The sequence below is a fragment of the Bos indicus x Bos taurus genome, chromosome 3 (assembly GCF_003369695.1).
Source record: "Bos indicus x Bos taurus breed Angus x Brahman F1 hybrid chromosome 3, Bos_hybrid_MaternalHap_v2.0, whole genome shotgun sequence".
Taxonomy (NCBI): domain Eukaryota; kingdom Metazoa; phylum Chordata; class Mammalia; order Artiodactyla; family Bovidae; genus Bos; species Bos indicus x Bos taurus.
Genome location: NC_040078.1, coordinates 115,969,575 through 115,992,519, shown reverse-complemented (window position 1 = coordinate 115,992,519; position 22,945 = coordinate 115,969,575). Strand labels below are relative to the sequence as shown.

General features: G+C 45.3%; 1 protein-coding gene across 1 annotated transcript in view; it reads left to right on the top strand.

Annotated features, from left to right (window-relative positions):
* Positions 1–22,945, top strand: part of IQCA1 (IQ motif containing with AAA domain 1) — a 187,557-nt gene that overhangs the window by 70,444 nt on the left and 94,168 nt on the right. Inside the window, exons 7-8 of the mRNA XM_027537993.1 lie at positions 10,934–11,018; positions 21,487–21,609. Of these exons, the coding sequence (XP_027393794.1) occupies positions 10,934–11,018; positions 21,487–21,609 (208 nt within the window). The remainder of the gene's footprint in view (positions 1–10,933; positions 11,019–21,486; positions 21,610–22,945) is intronic.

Below are 22,945 nucleotides of genomic sequence, written 5' to 3'. Positions count from 1 at the left end.
TACAGGTTACATGACATAAATGGCAGTGTAGGAATCTGAAAAGTGAGGAGAAAAATCATCCAACAGAAAATATATGATAGGAGCTACTCAAAGGCATCGCTGGTTCCTCCCTCACCTCCCTCCGATTCCTGCCCTTCTCGGTATCCATGGTAACCTCATCCCGGCTCACAGCGTTCCATTCCATCTCTTGTTTGGTTTACTCCAAACATGAATCCCCACCTGGGGCGTTTGCTCCCCAGAGCTCCAGTTGTGGATGTCACTGCCGCCCGGTACCCCTGCTGACATACAGGAGTAGGGGCGGAGGTACCTGGGGAGGGGATCTCAAGCTCCACACGTCCACAAGTAAGCTGGCACCTCATCCCCTCAGCCCTGCGCCCAACAGCCCCTCATCCCACCAGATGAGAACCCACCCAGCCAGTCTCTGAGCATCACCCCAACTCCTCGTCTTCTCTCAGCCCAGCACACAGTCAGCTGGAAAACCCCATTAGCTTCAAAATATGCCCCAAGCCCACCGACCTCCCAGGGCTGCAGACAGTAAACCATCTGCCTGCAATGTAGGAGACTCGGGTTCAATCCCTGGTTTGGAAAGATCCCCTGGAGAAGGGAACGGCACCCCACTTCAGTATCCTTGCCTGAAGATTCCTTTGGACAGAGGAGCCTGGAGGGCTCCAGTCCATGGGGTCGCAGAGAGTCAGACACAACTGAACGACTAACACTGCTTCTACTATACACCGACCTCCCAGGACTCTGACTTCGCTGCTGCCTGAGGTCTAAGAGGCATCACACCCAGCCTGGAGGCAGTAGCCTCTGAACCCTCCTCCCCACAACCAGTCTGGCTCCCCAAATCTGTTTTTGGGTTAATGACAGCGTATTCACGACGTATGGCTGAGTCCATAACAGTATCACTCAGACTTACAAACCTACTTAGTGACTTAAAAGCACACTGTGGTGCTGCTCCCACGGTCTCTGCAGGTAGGAGTCTGGGCTTAGCTGCGTCCTCTGTGCGGGGTCTCACAAGGCTGCAGCCCAGGGTCTCATCTGCACCCACACCCTCCGGGCTGTGGGCAGCAGTCAGCGACTCTGGGCTGCCGGACCACGGGCCTCAGTCCCTTGCTGTGGGCTGGAGGTGTCGTCACGCTTGTGTGTAGTGCTAGCTCCAAGCCAGTCCCAGTCCCAGCCCCCCTCAAGAGGAAGGAGGTGCACAAAGACATGGGCCCAGAGTCTGGGACCCAGAGAGCAGGGATCATCCTGTCAAAACCTAAAGTGAGTCATGCCCCTTCCCTGTAAAGTGGCTCCCTTTCCTCTCCAGGAGGGCGAGTGTCCTGTGGCCACCAACTAAGGCCTGGCTCTTCTCGGGGCAACCCAGGGACACCTCCTTGGAGCATCGCCGTGGGCGTCTAGCACCTGGGGGATGTGCTTCTATAGTTTCTGCTCCCAGAACTCCCCTCGGTGCATGAGAGGAGAAGGGAGACTAGAGGCTTCCACTTACGTTACTGACTCCTTATGCTGTAGGATGAAGAAGTATATGTTGCGATTGTTTTCTTGATTCATAGCCAACTTGTCTGTGTTCTGCTTTCTCTCTCTGCTGCTCCTGCTGCTGCTAAGTCACGTCATTCATGTCCGACTCTGCGAGCCCGTAGACGGCAGCCTACCAGGCTCTGCCGTCCCTGGGATTCTCCAGGCAAGAACACTGGAGTGGGTTGCCATTTCCTTCTCCAATGCATGAAAGTGAAAAGTGAAAGTGAAGTCGCTCAGTCGTGTCCGACTCTTAGCGACACCATGGACTGCAGCCCACCAGGCTCCTCCGTCCATGGGATTTTCCAGGCAGGAGTACTGGAGTGGGGTGCCATTGCCTTCTCTGACTCACTTGTTATTTCAGAGAGGACTTTTAGGTTTCCAAGTCTTTCCAAATTAGACACGAGTGTTTATTCCCAGTAATATAAATAGATCCGTGGTAGGAAAATGCAATATTATATACATCAGGAAAAGCACTATAATCATTTCAGATCATGCAGAAAAACTATCTGATGAGGTGGAATGCCCACTTCTTATTTTAAAAATTCTAAAACAGAGAAGAGTTAATTCTTAGCATAATAAAAATTGAAGCTGAATAAAAAACAAGGATTTGTTTAATCTTTTGTTTACTCTTTTTCCCTGTGCCCAGAACAGTATCTGGCACATAGTTCTAAACGCGTGCGTGAATGAATGAAACAGCAAGTATTTTTTAAAACAAAAGAGAGCTCTGCACCTAATGAGGAAACACTACAGGTTGGTTGTCCCACAAATGGAAAGGAAAATATGGATGCTTTTGTCCCCTAATATTTTGTGCCTGCATGCTCAGTCGCTCAGTCATGTCCAGCTGTTTGGGACCCTGTAGACTGTAGCCCGCCAGACTCCTCTGTCCATGGAATTTTCCAGGCAAGAATACTGAAATGGGTTGGTTGCCATTTCCTACTCCGGGCCTAATAATTAATACCATAGTATACATTTTTGTCAGTATAGTGACATTGAAAGGAAAGAAGGATATTTTTAAGAAAGTAGAAAAACATATTTTTTAAAATCAGTGATAGACTAACTGTGAAAGAGAGAGATATGAAAGTTTAAGAAGTTTAAGACGTCTACAAATGTTGAAGAAATTTTAAAAGACTTGAATAAATGGTGAGACGCGTCATGTTTCTGGTTAAATGGAAAGATGGCATGACTGCTGTGGGTAATTTATAGACAGGACACAATTTCAATTAAAATCCCAACAGGATTATTTATTGAACTTGAAAACATAATTATTAAAGTCATTAGGATTAAAATCGGGAAATAAGAACAATAAGGAAGGACAAATAGCACTGTGTTTTCAAGAATATTATAAAGAAAAATAAGGTAAACGCATTACACTAATATCAAAGTGCAAGCATAACTCAGTGAAATAAAGAAGCGAGTCCCAGAACCGACAAACATACATGGGAATAAATAGCATGTGATAAATTAAGTTTAAAAAGTAATAGGAATGGGAAAAATACACTCGCAATAACTAGATTGCCTTAATTGCTAAAGCCAACAAGCAGGAGAAAACAGGATTTAACTTCCCTGGAGAAAGGTCACAATTTTCCAACTATAGAAACAAAGATTTTTTCCACTGTTAAAATTACAGTGTCTATGTAGTAATCGAACCCTAAAATAAGACAGAAAGGAAGCCAACCAAAAATAAAATTTATTTTTTCTTATAAATTGTTTTACTTTATAGTTTTATTTAATTATCAACATGATTCCTATTTGCTGTAACAAGTAAAATAATACTGAAATATACACAGAAAAAAAATCAGTCTTCTCCTCCCTCTAGCCCCTGCCTCGTAGCTAATCCAGATGAACAGTGCTTGCCTTCCCCTGCCCCTGGCAAACGCAAGCACACACTTGTTTGAGGCTCTCCTGTCCGCATTGAATCGGTGATGCCATTAAACCATGACCAACTCAGTAGACATGAACTTGGGCAAACTCCAGGAGATAGTGAGGGACAGGGAGGCCTGGGCTGCTGCAATCCATGGGTCGCAAATAGAACACGACTTAGCGACTGAACAAGTCCTATCCCCTTTTATTTCGATAACCCAGATCGCTCCCCAGCCCAGTTTTTCCCCTTCATATTCTGTCTTTAGCATCCCCTCTGTTCACTTAGCACTTCCCCTGGTGGCTCAGTGGTGAAGACCCTGCCTGCCAGTGCAGAAGACATAGGTTCGATCCCTGGGTCAGGAAGATCCCCTGGGGAAGGAAATGCCAACCCACTCCAGTATTCTTGCCTGGAAAATTCCACAGACAGGGGAACCTGGGCTACAGTTCATGGGGTCACAAACAGTCAGACACAGCTTAGTAACTAAACAATAACACCTGTTCACACACAGTCAAGTCATCCTCATGGAACTGAATGTGTTCATCCACCTAAATATTTATTCAGTGCTGGTGGTGAAAAGCTAAAGCGGAGCAGGTGAAGCTTAGTCCCATGCCGGATTCCACACTGGGGCTTGACCACAGTTACATAACCATTCCCTGCAGTCTGAGTATTTTCAGTTTCTTATTACAGTTTTTATTTTTTACAGCTTTTGCTAGCACAAAAATGCATCACAAAACTTTAATATTTCTGCTTTTAGTTCAGTAGGGATTCCCAATAGTGGAATTGTGGGGTTAAATGTGTACATATGAAAGGTCCATGCGTGTGAAAGTGCATGCCTGAATGCTCAGTCGTGTCCAACTCTTTGTGACCCTGTGGACTGTAGCCTACCAGCCTTCTCTGTCCGTAGAATTCTCCAGGCAAGAATACTGGAGTGGATTGCCATTCCCTTTGCCGGAGGATCTTTTGACCCAAAGATCGAACCCAGGTCTCTTGCATTACAGGCAATTCTTTACCATCTGAGCCACCAGGGAAGCCCACGTATGAAAGGTTTATAATGCAAACTTGATAGCTGAAGACAAGCAATCCATTGTCTAAGGATTTTTGACAAAGCCAGTAAGTGACTGTGAGTAGGCGGATCCTGGGCATCTAGGCAGAAGCCCAAGGTTAGCATCTTGGCTCTTCCCAGATGGAATTGTTTGCCTTTGGAAGAGTCATATAAACTCTCACATTTTCCAGTTCCCTCCTTTGCAAAATGGAGAGAAGGGCTCATCTCACAGAATTTCTATAAGGATGAAGTGGAAACAGTTTGTGAACGGCGTCTGTATAAATGCTGTGTAAACCTGCATGCAACAAACCCACATGCAATGATCATTTCTACTTAATAAGTGAGTCCAAGAGGAAAGGAGTGCATGCATGCTCAGTCGTTCAGTTGTGTCTGACTCTTCACAGTCCCATGAACTGTAGCCCGCCAGGCTCCTCTGTCCCTTGGATTCTCCAGGCAAGAATACTGATGTGGGTTGCCATACCCTCTGCCAGGGGATCTTCCTGACCCAGGGATCGAACCTGGGTCTCCTGCATTGCCCGCAGATTCTTTACCACTGAGCCACCAAGGAGACAGCTACACAAATGCCTCTAGCATGTATCCAAGTGTCAGTCAATGTCAGTAACAGCTGCTGCTGCTGCTAAGTTGCTTCAGTCGTGTCCGACTCTGTGTGACCCCATGGACTGCAGCCTACCAGGCTCCTCCACCCATGGGGTTTTCCAGGCAAGAGTACTGGAGTGGGTTGCCATTGCTTTCTCTGGTCAGTAACAGCTAAAGAAACGCAAATGCAAATTCAAGTTGTGCTTCCATTTTACACCCAAACTGGTCTAAACCAAGGCCTCCGAGGAAGAGGAATGCTAATGCACTGGTGAGACGGGTGAAACAGACCACAGGGGGCTCAGGACTGACTGCCCATTTGCGTTTGAATTCTGCTCTTTCCAGGATGGGACTGGGGCTTTTCTCTGTGGACTTCCATCATTGGCACCCCCACCCCACCCCAGAATAATTGACTGGGGCAAAGGGTTGTAGTTAAACCGAATTTTATGTCCTCCTGTTTAAAATAATGAGCCATCGGCATCCTGTGCAGAGCATCTGACTTCCGAGAAGAGGTCGCTGCTGCTCGGAGATGCTCATGAGGTGTGAACGAGGTCACCTGAATTGCTGTGAGTTCTGATGCTCAGGCATTCCAGACGGATCAGGCCAGCCCCTCTCCGTCTGAGTGCAAGAGAGTTCCTGTGCCCAATCCCTGGCTTCTGCCTCCAGACCTTGAAGCCATTTTTCAGGCACAGTAAGGAAATAGCAGGGCTTCCCAGGTGGCTCAGCAGTATAGAATCCACCTGCCAAGCGGGAGACGCAGGTTCAATCCCTGAGTTGGGAAGATCCCCTGGAGAAGGAAATGGCAACCCACTCCAGTGTTCCTGCCTGAGAAATGCCATGGACAGAGGAACCTGGCAGAGGACGTGGAGTTAAAAAGAGTTGGACGTGACCTAGTGACTAAACAACAAGAAAGGAAATGGCAGCAAGGTGGTCTGATTATGCGACAGATACCACTTGTACAAAATAAAATGGGGGCTACCACCCACCTCCCTGTGTAAGATGAGGAGGCGGCAGATCTGTTGGCCACTGGCCTTGGACACAGTGGGGACCCGCTTCCATGATGCCTCAGGCAGGGGCTATTCTCTTAGGCTCTGAGATGTGCGGGACAAATATATCTTCAGGGCCAAAGAGACATTGAAATCCCAGTCATGGACCAAGGGTTTGGATTGGGATTTGGGGAGAAAATTAAGTGAGAACAGTATGGGATCAAACCACGTATGGCTGTGGTTTCAGAGTCATTGTGAACCCTGCCTGGAAGCCCAAGAGCCTGAGACTCAGAGGCCATTATCCTAGGTATGCAACATGCGGGTGATGCTTTCCAAGTCAAGAACTAAGGTTGGTAGCGATCAAAGAAGCTGAAAGAATGTCAGAAATGTCAGGAGCTTTCCAATGCGGGAGCAGCTGGCAGGCATCATCACTCAGAAGGCTAATTCTCTGGCGAGGCGGGGGCCTGGCTGGCTTCTCACATTCTTTCATAATTTTTCAGGGGTGATCCAGGTTTCGTGCTGGGGAGGTATCATTTGATTTTGAGAAATATTCAAGCATCTCTAATTTATTGACAAATCTCAAATTTGATAAATATATTTCATATTCAGAGTTCCTATTCAAATTTTCCTATTTTCAATTTTATTTTGCTTTATTTATTTCATTTTTTAATTGACAAAGCAAAAGACTTTATTGGGAAGGGGCACTGGGGTGGAGAGCAGGAAGGTAAGGGAATCCAGGAGAACTGCTCTTCCAAGGTGCTTTTTAGGGGCTTCTCAGGTGGCATTAGTGGTAAGGAATCTGCCTGCTAAGCAGGAGACTGCAGGTTTGATCCTTGGGTGGGGAAGATCCCCTGGAGGAGGAAATGGCAACCCACTCCAGTGCTCTTGCCTGGAAAATTCCATGAACAGAGGAGCCTGGGGGGCTGCAGTCCATGGGTCGCACAGAGTCAGACAGGACTGAGCGAATTAAGAACTGCCCCCCACCATAATCCCCATGAGATGTGCCAGCATTGGCTCGGAGGTGATGAAATGCTCAGAGCTCACAAATAGCTGGTGAGTCCTGTCTTATCAAGTGCCGCGTTCGTTTCTCAGACTTTGCGTTTTCGGATGATTCTCACCTCTTATTTCTCCTGTTCTGTCGATCTGGGTGAAATGTCTGTAGTTGAGGTTATTTTTCATGCAGCCATGTGATGAGTTCCATTTTCCGCATCACTTGGTCCATCTGGAAGTTTGGATGCCCATTTGGAGAACCGGCTTCAGCCTTGCCTGTTGCAGCAATTTGAGAGCAAATGGAAACTGGTTGGTGGGGGCGGGAAGGGTGTGGAGTGGGGATGTGGCAGGCAGTGTACAGCAGTGGCGGATTCTAGCACGCACCGCATGGCAATTTTGAAAATCAGCAAAATGATGAAAGTTGAAGATAAATGTCTGTGAAATTAAGATTTAAACTATAATTGAGGGAAAGCTGTGACATAAATAACCACCATTTACCAAGTCAGGATCTTTACCACATAATAATTTTGCAGATGGTGACTGTGGCTTTGAAATCAGGAGATGATTGCTTCTTGGCAGGAAAGCTATGAAAAACCTAGATATTGCATTGAAAAGCAAAGACATCACTTTGCCAAGAAAGTTCCATATGGTCAAGGCTGTGGTCTTTCCACCAGTCATGTACGGTTGTGAGAGCTGGACCCTAAAGAAGGCAGAACGCCGAAGAATTGATGCCTTCAAACTGTGTTGCTGGAGAAGACTCCTGAGGGTCCCTTGGAGAGCAGAGAGAACAAACCAGTCCATTCTAAATGATATCAACCCTGAATATTCCGAAGCCGAAGCTGAAAGCCGAAGCCGAAACTCCAATACTTTGGCCACCTGATGTGAAGAGCCGACTCATTGAAAAAGACCTTGATGCTGGAAAAGATTGAAGGCAGGAGGAGGAGAGGGTGTCAGAGGATGAGATGGTGGGATGGCATCACTGATGAATGGACATGAGCTTGGGCAAACTCTGGGAGATGGTGAGGGACAGGGAGGCCAGGCGTGCTGCAGTCCATGGGGTCACAAAGAGTCGGACACGCCTGAGCGACTGAACTGAACTGAACCTAGCGGGTGGTCACCCACCATCCCCAAGGGTGATGCGTCTGTCCACAGACCTCCCCTGCCAGCCGCACGCTGCACTGTGTCCAGTTCCTTTCAAAGCTACGCTGAGGAGCTGGTCCCATGCCAACTGAGTGAGCCCCCGGGCAAAGTTCAGGAGACCTGAGAGATTGTATGTAGACAGGGATGAAGCTGTCCTAAGATGTTTGGGGGGCAATCTGTAGAAGGGATGGGGGCCAAAGCGCTGGGGCGGGGGCAGATGGTTAGGGAGCTGCTGGGTGTCAACCTTGACCCAAGGCAATGGCCCCAGTTCATCTGGATCCTCACTGCCATGCACCTGCCTTTTTAAAAGTTCATTTAACAATATCCTTGAGGACATAGTAGAAAATAATTGTAGGACTTAACTCTTGAATACCTAGCTTTTCAATATTGTATGTGAGGGACCTGGAGATGAGTGACTGCCTTCTGCTGCACCCCAAACTGTGAAGGCCATTCAAGGTGGGCACCTGCCACCTGTCCAGTTTCAGACTGAGCAGGCCCTTTCTATGGAACCTCATTTTTCACTGAAAAGATGACTGACATTCTGGCTGTTCAGACTCAGGTTCGCAGGAGACACTTTCTCAAAAAAGAACCAAGTAAGCCTGAAGGAAAACAATTGAGGGTATTTGTTGCTAATAATAAAATTCAAGCTTTCTAGCAAAAATTACAAGTTTGGAAATCTTCTAGTCTGAGAGACTGTGAGTCTGAGAGCTTCCCATTGCTTAGCTTTAGAGTCTGAGATTGATGGAGTTGTCATTCAGTTGCTCAGTCGTGTCTGACTCTTTGCAACCCCATGGACTGCAGCAAGCCAGATTTCCCTGTCTTCACTATCTCTAGGAGCCTGCTCAAACTCATGTCCATTGACTCAGTGATGCCATCCAACCATCTCATCCTCTGCTGCCTCCTTCTCCTCCTGCCTTCAATCTTTCCCAGCATCAGGGTTTTTTTCAATGAGTCAGGTCTTCACATGAGGTGGCCAAAGTATTGAAGCTTCAGCATCAGTCCTTCCAATGATTATTCAGGGTTGATTTCCTTTAGGATTTACTGGTTTGATCTCCTTGCTGTCGCAGGGAGTCTCAAGAGTCTTCTCCAACACCACAGTTCAAAAACGTCAATTCTTTAGCGCTCAGCCTTCTTTATGGTCCAGCCCGCACATCTGTACATGACTACTGGAAAAACCATAGCTTTGACTGTATACACCTTTGTCAGCAGAGTGATGTCTCTGCTTTTTAATATGCTGTCTAGGAGTTATTGATGACTGCGATTTTTGATGCTATGCAATGTATATCAGCTTTGGGAAGATCCACATAAGTCAGTGGACCATTAGTTTTGAAATGATCAAGACCTGATGTTACAGAGTCACGTCTGAGTGAAAGATCTGTTCAGCGCACAAGACACATGACTTTTAATTTAGCAGGGAAGGCAAAGTTCTTGATAAGGTTTCAGATTCTACATCACCACCAGCCTTTAGGAAGCTCCCACTCCTCAGGCTGTGGTGTGGAGTCAAAGCAGAATATTCACAGCTATCTAAAAGGCTATTAAAACTTTCCTCTCTTTTCTAGTTACACATCCACGTGAGGCCAGATTTTCTTTCTATACTTCAACCAAAACAACATACTAGCAGATTGAATACAGAAGCACATATAAGCATATAAGCATTCCGCTAGGTTCCACTGAGCCAGAACACCAGCACTCTTTAATTTTTTTTCTTCCGGGAAATATGTTCATTAAAAATGTTACTTATGTGAACACCTAATGGGTTTATTATTGTTGTTTTTAATGAAAATGCATATTTTAGAAAGGTTGCCGTTTTAATACCTAATACAGTAACTATCAATAGCTAGAACTCACATAAACAAAAGCTTTGGGGATCATCAAAAATTATCCAGCATGTCAAGAGTGGGACTTCCCAGGTGGTCCAGTGGTTAAGACTCTGCCTTTCAATGCAGGGGGTGCAAGTTTGATCCCTGGTCAGGGAACTAAGATCCCACCTGATGCAGGGTGCAGCCAAGAATTTTTCAAATAAATAAATAGAACTTGTTTTTTCAAAAAGAGTGTCAAGAGCAACTAAGGCCAAAAGTTTGAGAATAAAGAGTCATCTTGAGCATGGGCATCTTCTAACCCTTAGATTCTGGATTAATGGAACAAACTTGATAAATGTTTTCTTTCTCTATATGGAATAAATATAACACTGGTGTCCAAGTAGTTTCTCTTAGAAAAATTAACTTTGTATCCCTTCTGAAATTTCTCAACATTAAATTTCAAATTCTGCCTTTTAGAACATAGAAACTATATGGTTACAGAAAACAATGACTATTCCTATCTCTTAACATGTGGGGCTCAGACTCACTGAAATCTAAAGCATGCGTGCCTATGTCATGCACGAGTACCAAGTCTGTAATTTGAACCATGCCATGTTTCTGTTTTATTTCAAAATCCTGTGTTTATCCTACATTTTAAACAGGAAGAGATAATTTGTGCTTCTGTCGTCATTCTTAACACAAGCATGGAGTATTGCAATAATTTTTTTTTTTAAAAGAGGCAGAAGAGGACAGTCTGCTTTAAGGAGAGAGGTCTGACTCAGAGTAACAATTGCTTTGAGGAGAGAAACCTGCTTCTGAATGTCACCAGGTCCTTCTGCTCCGTAGAGACTGCATGTCCGGCCAGCAACTGGCAGGGAGCCCCATCCTAATAACCATCACTCATTTCAGTGAGCTTGAGCAGAGCCATCTCGTCGGGAATGTAGCAGAGAGGACTGCGCTCCTGGATGTTTATTCTGCCTTTTTTTTTTTTTTTCCTCCTCAGGAACTTAACGGGCACTTTTCCTGACTACCCTAATGAAGAAGAAGGAGGTTCCGCTATTATTTTTTCCAACAAGACCCCACAACAGGTACAGATATGCTTGAGAAATAAAATGTAGCTATATCATAATTGCAATCCTTTAAACCTTAGTTAATGAGTTTGCAGGGTTATTAGGTCTTGGTTATGTCCCTACAGATGTTTACATGGAAATACTTTTGATTAAGTGACTTTTGAAGTCACTTAATGTACTTTCAAACTTTTCTAATGAAATTCATGCTTTCTCCTCTCTTTGAAGACTATGTGACAACACGTGATTCTCATCTTCTTAGTAAGTGATGAGCATGGGACCTGAACACCTCGGTAGAAAAGAAGGCAAAAAATATTAACTTATTAAAAAACATTAATTTTTTAAAACTCTCTGGGAAAGAAACTTAAATATAAAGCGATGTTACTCTATCTCCTTTCATCTGTCAGATTGCTAACATTTTTAGATTGTGACAATAATTGGAGTGGGTAAACATGTGGGGAAAAGTCACTCCCGAACATTGTAGCTGGATACATAAATTAGCATGACATTTTTTGAGGGCCGTGGAATGAGTAAATATCAAAATGTTTATTAAGTATACCCTTTGACCCATAAATGCTATTTAAGGAACTTATACTAAGGAAATAAGAAGACAAGTTGCCATAGGGAACTTACCATCAGTTCAGTTCAGTTCAGTTGCTCAGTCGTGTCCGACTCTTTGCGACTCCATGAATCGCAGCACACCGGGCCTCCCTGTCCATCACCAACTCCCGGAGTTCACTCAGACTTACGTCCATCGAGTCAGTGATGCCATCCAGCCATCTCATCCTCTGTCGTCCCCTTCTCCTCCTGCCCCCAATCCCTCCCAGCATCAGAGTCTTTTCCAATGAGTCAACTCTTCGCATGAGGTGGCCAAAGTACTGGAGTTTTAGCTTTAGTATCATTCCTTCCAAAGAAATCCCAGGGCTGATCTCCTTCAGAATGGACTGGTTGGATCTCCTTGCAGTCCAAGGGACTCTCAGGAGTCTTCTCCAACACCACAGTTCAAAAGCATCGATTCTTCAGCACTCAGCTTTCTTCAGTGCCTGCCCTCATACCGGATCCCTCCCCACTCTCCTGCCCCGACTTCACATGGCTGAAGGGAGGATACAGGGAAGGAGAGCTCCCAGGAGTGATGAGAGCACCCAGGAGGCAGTCAGGCTTCTGGGAGGACCCTCACTTATTGGGATGGGGTCACAGAAGACCTGCTTGAACCACAGCTCATGAAATGTGCCACCAGCCTTGCAGAGCCTGGGAGAGAACCTGGACCCAGAAATGCTGGGGGCTCCAAGCCTATGGAGCAACTGACACACCCTTCAGGACCCACAGGAGGTCACAGCTCTCACTGGGGCAGGAGACCCACCATGCCCACCCAGGACACCCGATATTCTGAGAAGAATCAGCCAGAGAAACCAGAAAATGACAGTGTTGGATGAAGGCATGTCCTTCCAAGGAGTAAACGTCTTATAATTTCATGGCTGCAGTCACCATCTACAGTGATTTTGGAGCCCAGCAAACTTTTTCCATAAGCAGAGAAATAGTAAGTAACTCTGCCATTATAACCTGAAAGCACAGACAATATGTAAATGAATAGGAACGGCTGTGTTCCAATAAAACTTTATTTACAAACATGGGCAGCAGGCCACAGTTGGCCCATGTGATACGATTTGCTGACTCTTGCCACAGATAACCAAAATAGCTGTTCTTGTCTGCACTGTTCACGGCATTGACAAAGAAGAAACCAGGCTAACGTGTGTTGTGTTAGTCGTTCAGTCGTGACCAATTCTTTTCAACCCCATGGACTGCAACCCGCCAAGCTCCTCTGTCCATGGGATTCTCCAGGCAAGGACACTGGTGTGGGTTGCTATTCCCTTCTCTAGGGGATCTTCCCGACCCAGGGATCAAACCTGGGTCTCCGGCATTGTGGGCAGATTCTTTACCATCTGAGCCACCAGGGAAGCCCAGTGTTTGCTAGTTGGGTAATAAGTTAAGTGACATGAAGCGCTAACTAAGCAGTGGTAAAAGCCATGTGTAGGTGAGATCTCGTCAGTACTGCCGACCCTGCGCTCAGCATCCCTGGCTCCCTCTGCTCCTCTGCCTGAGCCCTCTCGGTCAGGCGGAAGCTCTCCTCTCCCCGTCCCCTGTCAGAGCCGACGTCAGCTGCCAAAGCCTTCCCTCCACCCCCGCCCTCCTCCCCACTTGATGAGCTCCCTCTTGTTGGCCGTTCCTCAGCCCTGCCTGGAGTCACTGTCATTTTGATGCGCTGTTATTTCACTTTCTTACATGTTTCGGTCTTGTCTCTCCAGCTAAATTACCCGGCACAGGTTGTGTCTTGACAGACCCTGGCAGGCAGCCAGACATGTTTCATGTCAGTTTAGAAAGGTAACAATTACAGAATTAGGAATGTTGGTGGAATGTCTAAATTGTCCATGGGAAACTCTCGAAAGTAGAGTTAATGTGCAGTCAGACTAAAAGCAAAAGAAGACTGAGGACATCTGGTTAATACACTAGAATTAATACACAAGGCAATGGGGGCCACAGAGCAGTATGATTTTAAAAGGCAGGTGAGGTCCAGTGGCTAAGAGCTAAGAGCTTGCCCTGCGGAGGGCCCGGGGTCCAATCCCTGGTCAGGGAACTAGATCCCACCTGCCACAGCTAGCAGAGTTCTCATGGCTCAACTGAAGATCCCGGTTGCCACACCTAAGACCCAGCATGGCCAAATAAATAGACAAACATTTTTTAAATAGGCAGATGAGTGAAGAGTCAGGACAGCCTTGTGGTGAAGAATCAGAGTTTTCACTGGGTCTGCAGCCTCAGGCAAGGGTCTGACCCACTGTGTCTCAGCTTTCTGGTCTGGATGCAGATACCAGCAAGACCTGCCTCCCTGGGCTGAGGAATCAGTAGATGAGATGATACGTGGAATGTACTCAGAGCAGAGTCTGGCCCTCTGAAATTGTTCAGGGAATCTTAGCAGTTGTTACTAATGAGGGAGTGGGGAGGAGTGGGAGGAGGGGAGTAGAAGGAGAAAGGGGAAGAGGAGGAAGCTGAAAAGATAGATCAAGCATAATCATTATGGCATGCCTGTGTATAGTCATTTATATTTGTTAAAAACCAAAAGGGTAAAAAGACTTCCTATGAAGTGAGTATAATCACATTGATGCCAAATCCCCCAAAAGATGGAATATGAATAGAACCTCAGATCAGTCGTACTTTTGAGTATTAATTCAAAAATTCAAAGTGAAATATTAGCAAAACAACGCAGCCGAGTGGTGTTTATTCCAGAATGTCCGCGTGGTTAATGTCCGCGTGGTTGTGTTTTGGATGTCTGTGAATACATTGCGTTATCTAAAGAGATCTGAAAGGGAAAACCATAAGCTCATCACTGTGGGTGCTGAAAGGCATTTTACAGGGTCGACTCCCATTCTTGATATTAAGAAAACAAGACAAAAATGGAATGCATGGATACTTCTTTAACATGACAAAATATTTTTTAGGTCACAAGTTAATATCATGCTTAAAGAAATTCACAAGAAACACACTGATGTCATGAAAAATGCAAGGATACCCATCATCACCATTGATGAACAGGAATTCTATTGAACACTCTTAGACAAGAGAAAGAACAGTGAGCAATAAGTTGGAATGGAAGAGGGAAAACGATCACTTTCTGCAGATATGTTCTGTACTTAGAAAAGCAAAGAAAATAAACTGAAAAAAAAAAAACCTTAAACAACATGAGAAGATGAGGAGTTACAAAATTAATATGCAGAAAGAGAAAGCTTTTGTATGTTCAAAGAGCAGCTACATCTAGAAAATATAAGAAGAGTCCATTTACAACAGCAACAATGACACAAAGGTGGAACATCCAGGAATAAAGTTAATAATAAATGTGTGATGTGTGTAAATAAAAGCTTAAAACGTTCTGAAAAATGAAACTGAGCAGATGGAAAAGCATATTGTGTTCTTAGGTAGGAATGTTCAATGTTATAAATACTTCAGCTCTCCCAAACATAGTTTATCCATATAATATGATCCAAATAAAAATACCAAAAGCATTTTGTTGGAGTAGGGAGTCAGAGCATGCAGAGGGTGACTAATTTGATTTTAAACTTTGGGCAGAAAGTAAATAACCAGGAATAACTCATAAAATTCTGAGAATGAAGGGTAATGAGGAGGAACCAACCCTGCCAGGTATTAAAACATGTTTTTAAGAGCCCATTGGTACAGGCAGATGATGAGATGAAAAAGAACAGAAAATCAAGAAATATATCCAAATACACATGGAAATTTAGTATATAATAAAGAAGCCTGTCATCCTTCTTGTATAAGGAAAAGTAAAAGGACCATTTAATGAATGGGACTATAATAACCAGGTTGTCAACTGGAAAAGAAGAAAATTAAATCTCTGTCTCTTTATACTTCACCCCAGAATGATTCCAAATGGATCAAAAAAGATTTAAATGTCAAACAAAACAAAAACACAAAAGAACTAAAAGCAGCCAACAAAGAAATATGTCATAACCTCAGAGTGGAAAAGACCTTTTTACCTCTGTTGCACGACCCGAGAGTCATAAAAGAAAAAAAAGATAACTTAAACTACATTAAAAAATAATTTTAGCCTCCATGGCAAAACTGACTCCAAGTAAAGTCAAATGACAGATGACACACTGCAAGAATTTTTTGTGATGCGTTTCACAGAAAAGAGATCATTTTTCTAACATATAAAGAGCTCCTATGGCTCTATAAGAAAAAAAACTCAATAACCCAATATTTTTAAAGCCAAAAGATATGAACAGACAGTTCTCAGAAATGAAAATCTGAATGGATTTGAAAGATAATAAAAAATGCTCAACATGTGAAAAGATGATCAACCCCACACATATAAAGGAAATGCAGATTAAAGCTATGCTGACAGACAAGACTGGTAGATTGAACCTCATCAAAATTCAAACTTTTGGGCTTCCAAAGACACCGTTCAGTTCAGTTTAGTTCAGTCGCTCAGTCGTGTCTGACTTTTTGCGACCCCACGAATCACAGCACGCCAGGCCTCCCTGTCCATCACCAACTCCCAGAGTTCACCCAAACTCATGTCCATCGAGTCGGTGACGCCATCCAGAAAGACACCATTAAGAAAATGCAAATACAAGAACAGACTGGGAGATGGTGATTGAAAACTTACACTTGATAAAGGATTTGTATCCAAAATGTACAAAGAACTCTTACATCTCAGTAATAAGACAAACATTTTTTTTTAAATGGGCAAAAGACTCAAAAAGACAGTTCATAAAGCAATATAGATAAATGGCTAATAAGCACATTGAAAGATGCTCAACACCACTTGTCATTACCACTGCTGCTGCTGAGTTGCATCAGTCGTGTCCGACTCTGTGGGACCCCATAGAGGGCAGCCCACGAGGCTCCTCTGTCCCTGGGATTCTCCAGGCAAGAATACTGGAGGGGGTTGCCATTTCCTTCTCCAGTGCATGGAAGTGCAAAGTGAAAATGAAGTTGCTCAGTCATGTCCGACTCTTTGCGACCCCATGGACCACAGCCCACCAGGCTCCTCCATCCGTGGGATTCTCCAGGCGAGAACAGCAGTGGAGTGGGGTGCCATTGCCTTCTCTGTGTCATTAGGAAGATGAAAATTAAAACTACAATGAGGTGTCATTTCATAACACTAGGATGATGTACTAATAAAAGACGGTAACAAATGTTGAGGATGTCAAGAAGAAGGAACCCTCCTACGTTGCGGGGGACATAAAATGGTGCATCTACTTTGGAAAACCAGTTTGTCGGTTTCTTAAAAGTTAAACACAAATTCACCAAATAACTCAGCAGTTCTGTTCCACTCTTAGGACTTGATCCAAGAGTAATGAAAACATATGTACACACACACACAAAAAAAATGTGCATAAATATTCATAGGAGCATTTCTCATAATAGCCAAATGTTTGAAACAACCTAAATTTCCATCCGTTGGTGAATGGGTAGGTGAGATGTGGAATAGCCATGCAACAGAATGGTACTCAGCAATAAAAAAGGAGCAAACCAAAGGAAAAAGCCAAAGGAAAGGGAGTGGCAGAGGATGAGATGGCTGGATGGAGTCACTGACTCAGTGGACATGAACCTGAGCAAGCTCCAGGAGATAATGAAGGACAGGGAAGCCTGGCATGCTGCGGTCCATGGGGCTGCAAAGAACTGGACGCAACTTAGCAACTGAACAACAAGAACAACACAACTTGGGTGAACCTCAAAAGCTCGATGAGCCATGAAAGGAGCCAGACACAAGAGACCACAGAGTATATGATTCCATTTATAGGAAATGTCCAAAAAGAGTGAATCCATGGAAGCAGAAATTAGATTAGTGCTGGAGAAGAAGGGCAGGAGAGGGGAACGATTAAGTAACGCAAGGGAATCTTGGTGGAATGATGAGACGTGTCAAAACTGATTTACGGTGGTGGCGGCACAATGCAATACACTCACTAAAAATGACTGACTTGTCTACGTGGAATGGGTAAATGTAAAGAATGTAAAATACGCCTCAACAAAATTGGACCTGTATCTTCAGAAAGAAAACAGGCAGCAAGCCAGATTCAGACTCCTCGATTTTCCAAACACAATGGCTGACTTTACAGGCACTAAAGCACATCTCTAATTCTGGGAGATTTTACTATAGTTGGAGAGCACAAGCCAAATAAATTCAACATTGGCACCTATACGAAACAACCGAAACGACTCCGACATGACATGCTATTTTTCACCCATTCAGCTGGCAAACACAAGCACTGTGTCAGTGAGCATGTGGGAAAGCGAGAAGTCACCCACATCGCTGGCGGAAGTGTGAATTAGCACAGCCCGCTGGGGGCAGTTTGACAGTCTTGTACATACATGTGATCCAGCATTTCTCCTGCTAGGAATTATCCAGAAGATATGCTCATACACTTGCAAGATGACATTTGCATGCGTTGATCCCTGTTAGCTTTGTGGGTAATAGCAAAAGATTGGCGATGACCTTGACTTCCGTTGGGGGGAGAATGGTCAGATAAGTTATGAATGGGGAGGAAACGTTTCACTACATGCTTGTTTGTAATTTCTGAAGTGTGGATGGTGCTAATATTTTGTCTTTTGAAAATAATAAACTGGGTAAGGATCTAGGTGAAACAAACAATTGATGCACTGAATTGTATTGCCTCACAATAAGGATTTTATCCTCTTTTCAGATACACATATTTATATTTAATATTTTATACATATATATTATATACATTTCTGAAAGTTTCCAAACTTCCAAAGGCCAAAACATGTCCATTTTCCATAAGTGCACCAGAGCATGACGGTCCTGGCAGCCATAACTTGGTTCTATGGTCTGACCCCCAAGGAAAATACTGCTATTCTGACAACAAGGGACTTTCAGTCCTGTCGAAAGACACCCTTTTTATTACCAAATAGTGTACACAACACATACGTCACCTCTCACCTCCCCACACCACCTTTCTGAGCCTCCCCTACCCAGGATCTTCACTAGAACCTCGGGAGGTGGGTGAGCCTCAGGAGGATGTGGACCTGGACACGGGACTGCAGTTTTTTTAAAGTCCAGATGGTGCCTGAATATCCTACTTTGTTCATGATAAAACTGTTATGAACACTTAAAGGTGTGAATTAAGCTCCTAAAAACAACATAGCTATGAATTCAAAAATGCAATATTAGAAAATAAACCTCAGCATTTCAGTAAATCACACTAAGGCATAATCGGTGTACACTTGATCCTAGGAGAATGCTTTAGCACAGCACACTGGGGGTAAAATGATATTAGCCCTTTTTAAATTTTATTTATTTATTCAGCATTGTTTAGTCACTAAATCGTGTCTGACTCTTCGGTAACACCATGGACTGTAGCCCTCCGGGCACCTCTGTCCATGGGATTCTCCAGGCAGGAATACTGGAAGTGGGTTGCCATTTCCTTCTCCAGGGGATCTTCCTCACCCAGGGATCGAACCCACATCTCCTGCATTGCAAGCAAATTCTTTACCACTGAGCCACCAGTGATTACCTTGACTGCACTGGGTCTTCACTGCTGCTCGGGCCTTTCTCTAGTTTAGGCGGGCAAGCCAGGGCTACCCTGAGTTTGTGGTGCACGGGGTCTTCATTGCAGTGGCTTCTCTTGTGTAGCACAGGCTCTAGAGAGCATGGGCTTCAGTAGCTAGGGTGCATGGACTTATTTGCCTGCAGCATGTGGGATCTTCCCAGATCAGGGAGCAGTGTCTCCTGCATTGGCAGGCAGAGTCTTAACCACTGGACCACTGGACCACCAAGGAAGTCCAATATTAGCCCTTTTTTTTTAATTTGCTCTCAAAAGTAACCACTGGAGTGAGTTTGGTGTGTGTCATTCTCTTACATTTCTTACCCTTCCAGTTCAGTTCAGTGGCTCAGTCGTATCTGACTCTTTGCGACCCCATGGATTGCAGCATGCCAGGCCTCCCTGTCCATCACCAACTCCTCATGTCTGTTGAGTCGGTGATGCCATCCAACCATGTCATCCTCTGTCATCCCCTTCTCCTCCTGCCCTCAATCTTTCCCAACATCGGGGTATTTTCCAATGAGTCGGCTCTTTGCATCAGGTGGCCAAGTATTTGAGTTTCAACCTCAGCATCAGTCCTTCCAATGAATATTCAGGACTGATTTCTTTTAGGAAGGACTGGTTGGATCTCCTTGCAGTCCAAGGGACTCTCAAGAGTCTTCTCCAGCAGTTCAAATGCATCAGTTCTTCGGTGCTCAGCTTTCTTTATGGTCCACCTCTCACATCTATACATGACTACTGGCAAAACCATTGCTTTGACTAGACGGACCTTTGTTGGCAAAGTAGTGTCTCTGCTTTTTAATATGCTGTCTAGGTTTGTTACAGCTTTTCTTCCAAGGAGCAAGCATCTTTGAATTTCTTGGCTGCAGTCACCATCCGCAGTGATTTTGGAGCCCAAGAAAAGAAAGTCTGCCACTGTTTGCTCATTGTTTCCCCATCTCTTACACTTTTAACTACACATATATGTATCCTGAAACGGTGAAGTGTTATTTTTTTCGTTTTTTTAACTAGTTGGATTTCACACTGAAGGCTGAATGTGTAATGCAGGTCGTCCCGATTTGCACTGTTTGAATCCCAGCTCAGGCCACTTGCTAGTTGTGTGCATGGGACTGCGCTCTCTGTGCCCCAGCTCCCTCGTCGATAAAGCAGGTTGATTACAGCTCCTAGTAGACGTGCTCGGCAATAAATGAGCTCACCAAGTGAAGCTCTCGGAACCGCGCCTGGCGACTGTAAGTGGTCGGGACGGAAGTGCTGATTTCATTTTAAAGCGGAGGAAACTGGGTCTCCCAGAGGTGCTGCCACTTGTCGCAGTCGCGCGACCAGTGACGCGCAAAGCCCGAGGGTCCTGCGTGTCCCGTCGGGGTCACTGTTTTACCTCCTAGAATTCACAGCAAGTGAGCGCCCGGCGAATATTGATCATATTGAGTGGAATCGTATGGGGTTTTTTTTGCCTTCCCAGATGGCACTGGAGGTAAAGAACCCACCTGCTGGTGCAGGAGACATGAGATGTGGGTTCCATCCCTGGGTCGGGAAGATCCCCTGGAGGAGGGCATGGCAGCCCACTCCAGTGTTCTCACCTGGAGAATCCCATGGACAGAGGAGCCTGGTGGACTACAGTCCGTGGGATCACAAAGAGTTGGATACCACTGAAGCAACTTAGCACATGTGGGTTTTTTTACAAACTTTCACTAATTCTCCAATGATGCTAATGCTATGTGAACTAGGTATTTTTAATCAATATTGTATTCTTTAAAAATTATTTGATTGTCTTATTGTTATTTTATTTATTTATTTTGGCATGCTGCTCTGCATGTGGGATCTTAGTTCTCCAACTAGGACACCCTGCATTGGAAGCTTGGAGCCTTAACCACTGGACCACTGGGGAAGTTCCTAACCAGTATTTTAAATTTTAGGACAATAAGTGGGTTTTTGTAGGAAATACAAATTAAATCAGAGATGAAAGAAACCAACTCCAAGAAGAGATGTATGGAGTGTAGGCAAGGAGCACAGGAGCTCTCGGCTGGCATTTGGGGAAGAGATGTGGGCAGGCCTGAAGCGGCCTGCAGCTGAGACGCTAATGAAGCCAAGACCACCGCCCCCCCCTGCCCCACCCCTGGTGTCGGTGGGACCCCTGGGAGTCACAGCAGCTCTGAACTGGCAGGGAACTGGATTCAGAAATGTCCAGCCTCTCTCTCCACCTGCCGTCTGAGGCCCCACCGCTGCCTCTGCTGATGAATCCAGCCAGAGGCAGACGGCAGGCAGAGTGGAGAGGCCAGGAGGCTGGGTCTGCAGGGTTCAGAGCCGAGCAGAGAAGGGACACTGACCCACGCAAACACTTCTTTCTGGACCAGAAAGATAAGCCTCGTCTTCATCCGACTCTCTTAAAGTGCTATGATGATTTTGTTTCTTTGCAGGTTATTGATGATATTGTTGCAAGCCAAGACGAAGAGGAGAAAACCAAAAAGAAGAAGAAGGAAAAGAAACCAAAAAAAGAAAAAAAAGAAAAGGAAACCAAAGAAACAAAGGAAAAAAACAAGGTATTTGGAGTTTTAGAAACTGGGAGTTTTCTTTTTTCCTTTTTTGCTTTGACTCCTTGGAATAATCTCAAGTCTGCTGAGACTACAGTCACTCATTTCCTTGGAAACCTTAGCTGTTTTTCGTTTTTTTTAAATGCCGGTCGACAGTCAGTTGTCATCGTTTCTATGACTTGTAAATACCTGTTAGGCTGAGGAGTGGTCTCAACAACTCAGACACCTCACATTAGTCACATATGCGATCACTCTGAATGCTCATTCCTCAAGACACATGATCCCACTCATCCTTTCTCAAGGGTAGAGATAAGGAAAATTTCTTGGCAAACCAAATGACCACTACAAAGTCAAAACAATCCTGTCTACTTCCACCAAAGCATACTCCTTCCAATTTATCACTTCACGTTGACGTCTCAGACCTGTTTTTAACAGGACTTGTTTCTTAATACCCAAAGGAAAACAGAGTTCAGAGTCAGTGCGGGCCGGGCCTGCCCTGTGTGATGGGGTTGCTGGGTGGTGGGCGGGCAGGCAGGTGCTACATCCTGGGCACGACTGGAGGGGTCTTTACCCCCACATACGTGGAGAGGCCCCTGCCAGGGTGGTGGTTCTCTCCAACATAGACTCCTTCTTTGGGAAATAGAATTGCAGCTGGAAGGTAGCACCATCCGAAAACCTGAATGTGTGAGCTACAGCCTTTTGCCCAGATACTACGTCACAGCTGACCAAAAGCCCGACCTAAACCAGAGTGGGTCCTGAAAGGTTATGTCGCTCCGTGACTCTGTCCAGAGGCAGAGAGCCACCTCTAGCTCAGGTAGCCAAGGCCACGCTCCTCATCTTCCCAGAGATGGGTTCCCCCTGGCCGTCAGACTCTCGAATTTCTCCGTGGGGGAGGCAACTCACTGGGTGTGGTGGATGGTGCCTGGGAACTCTGACGCCATCACAGTGAGAAAGAAACAGGACCGGGTGTGTCATGAAGGAGAGACTGGACCCAGGAGGCCAAAGTTGTAAGCAAGGGAGAGGGGGTGATGGAGAGTATCAAACGGGAATCCCTGAAGTCCACAAAAATGCAAGGTATCACGATGGTGATAAGAGCTAGCATCTTGTTTAGAATTTCTCGGAGTGGGGCTTCCCTGGTGGCCCAGTGGTTGGGAATCCACCTACCAATACAGGGGACGCGGCTTTGATCCCGGGTACCGGAGGATCCCACGTGCTGCGGGGCAGTTAAACCCGTGCTCCACAACTACTGAGCCCTCCCATCGAGAGACCTCTGCAACAGGAGAAGCCACCACAATGAGAAGCCTGCCCTGGGCAGCAAAGAGCAGCCCCTACTCGCCACAACTAG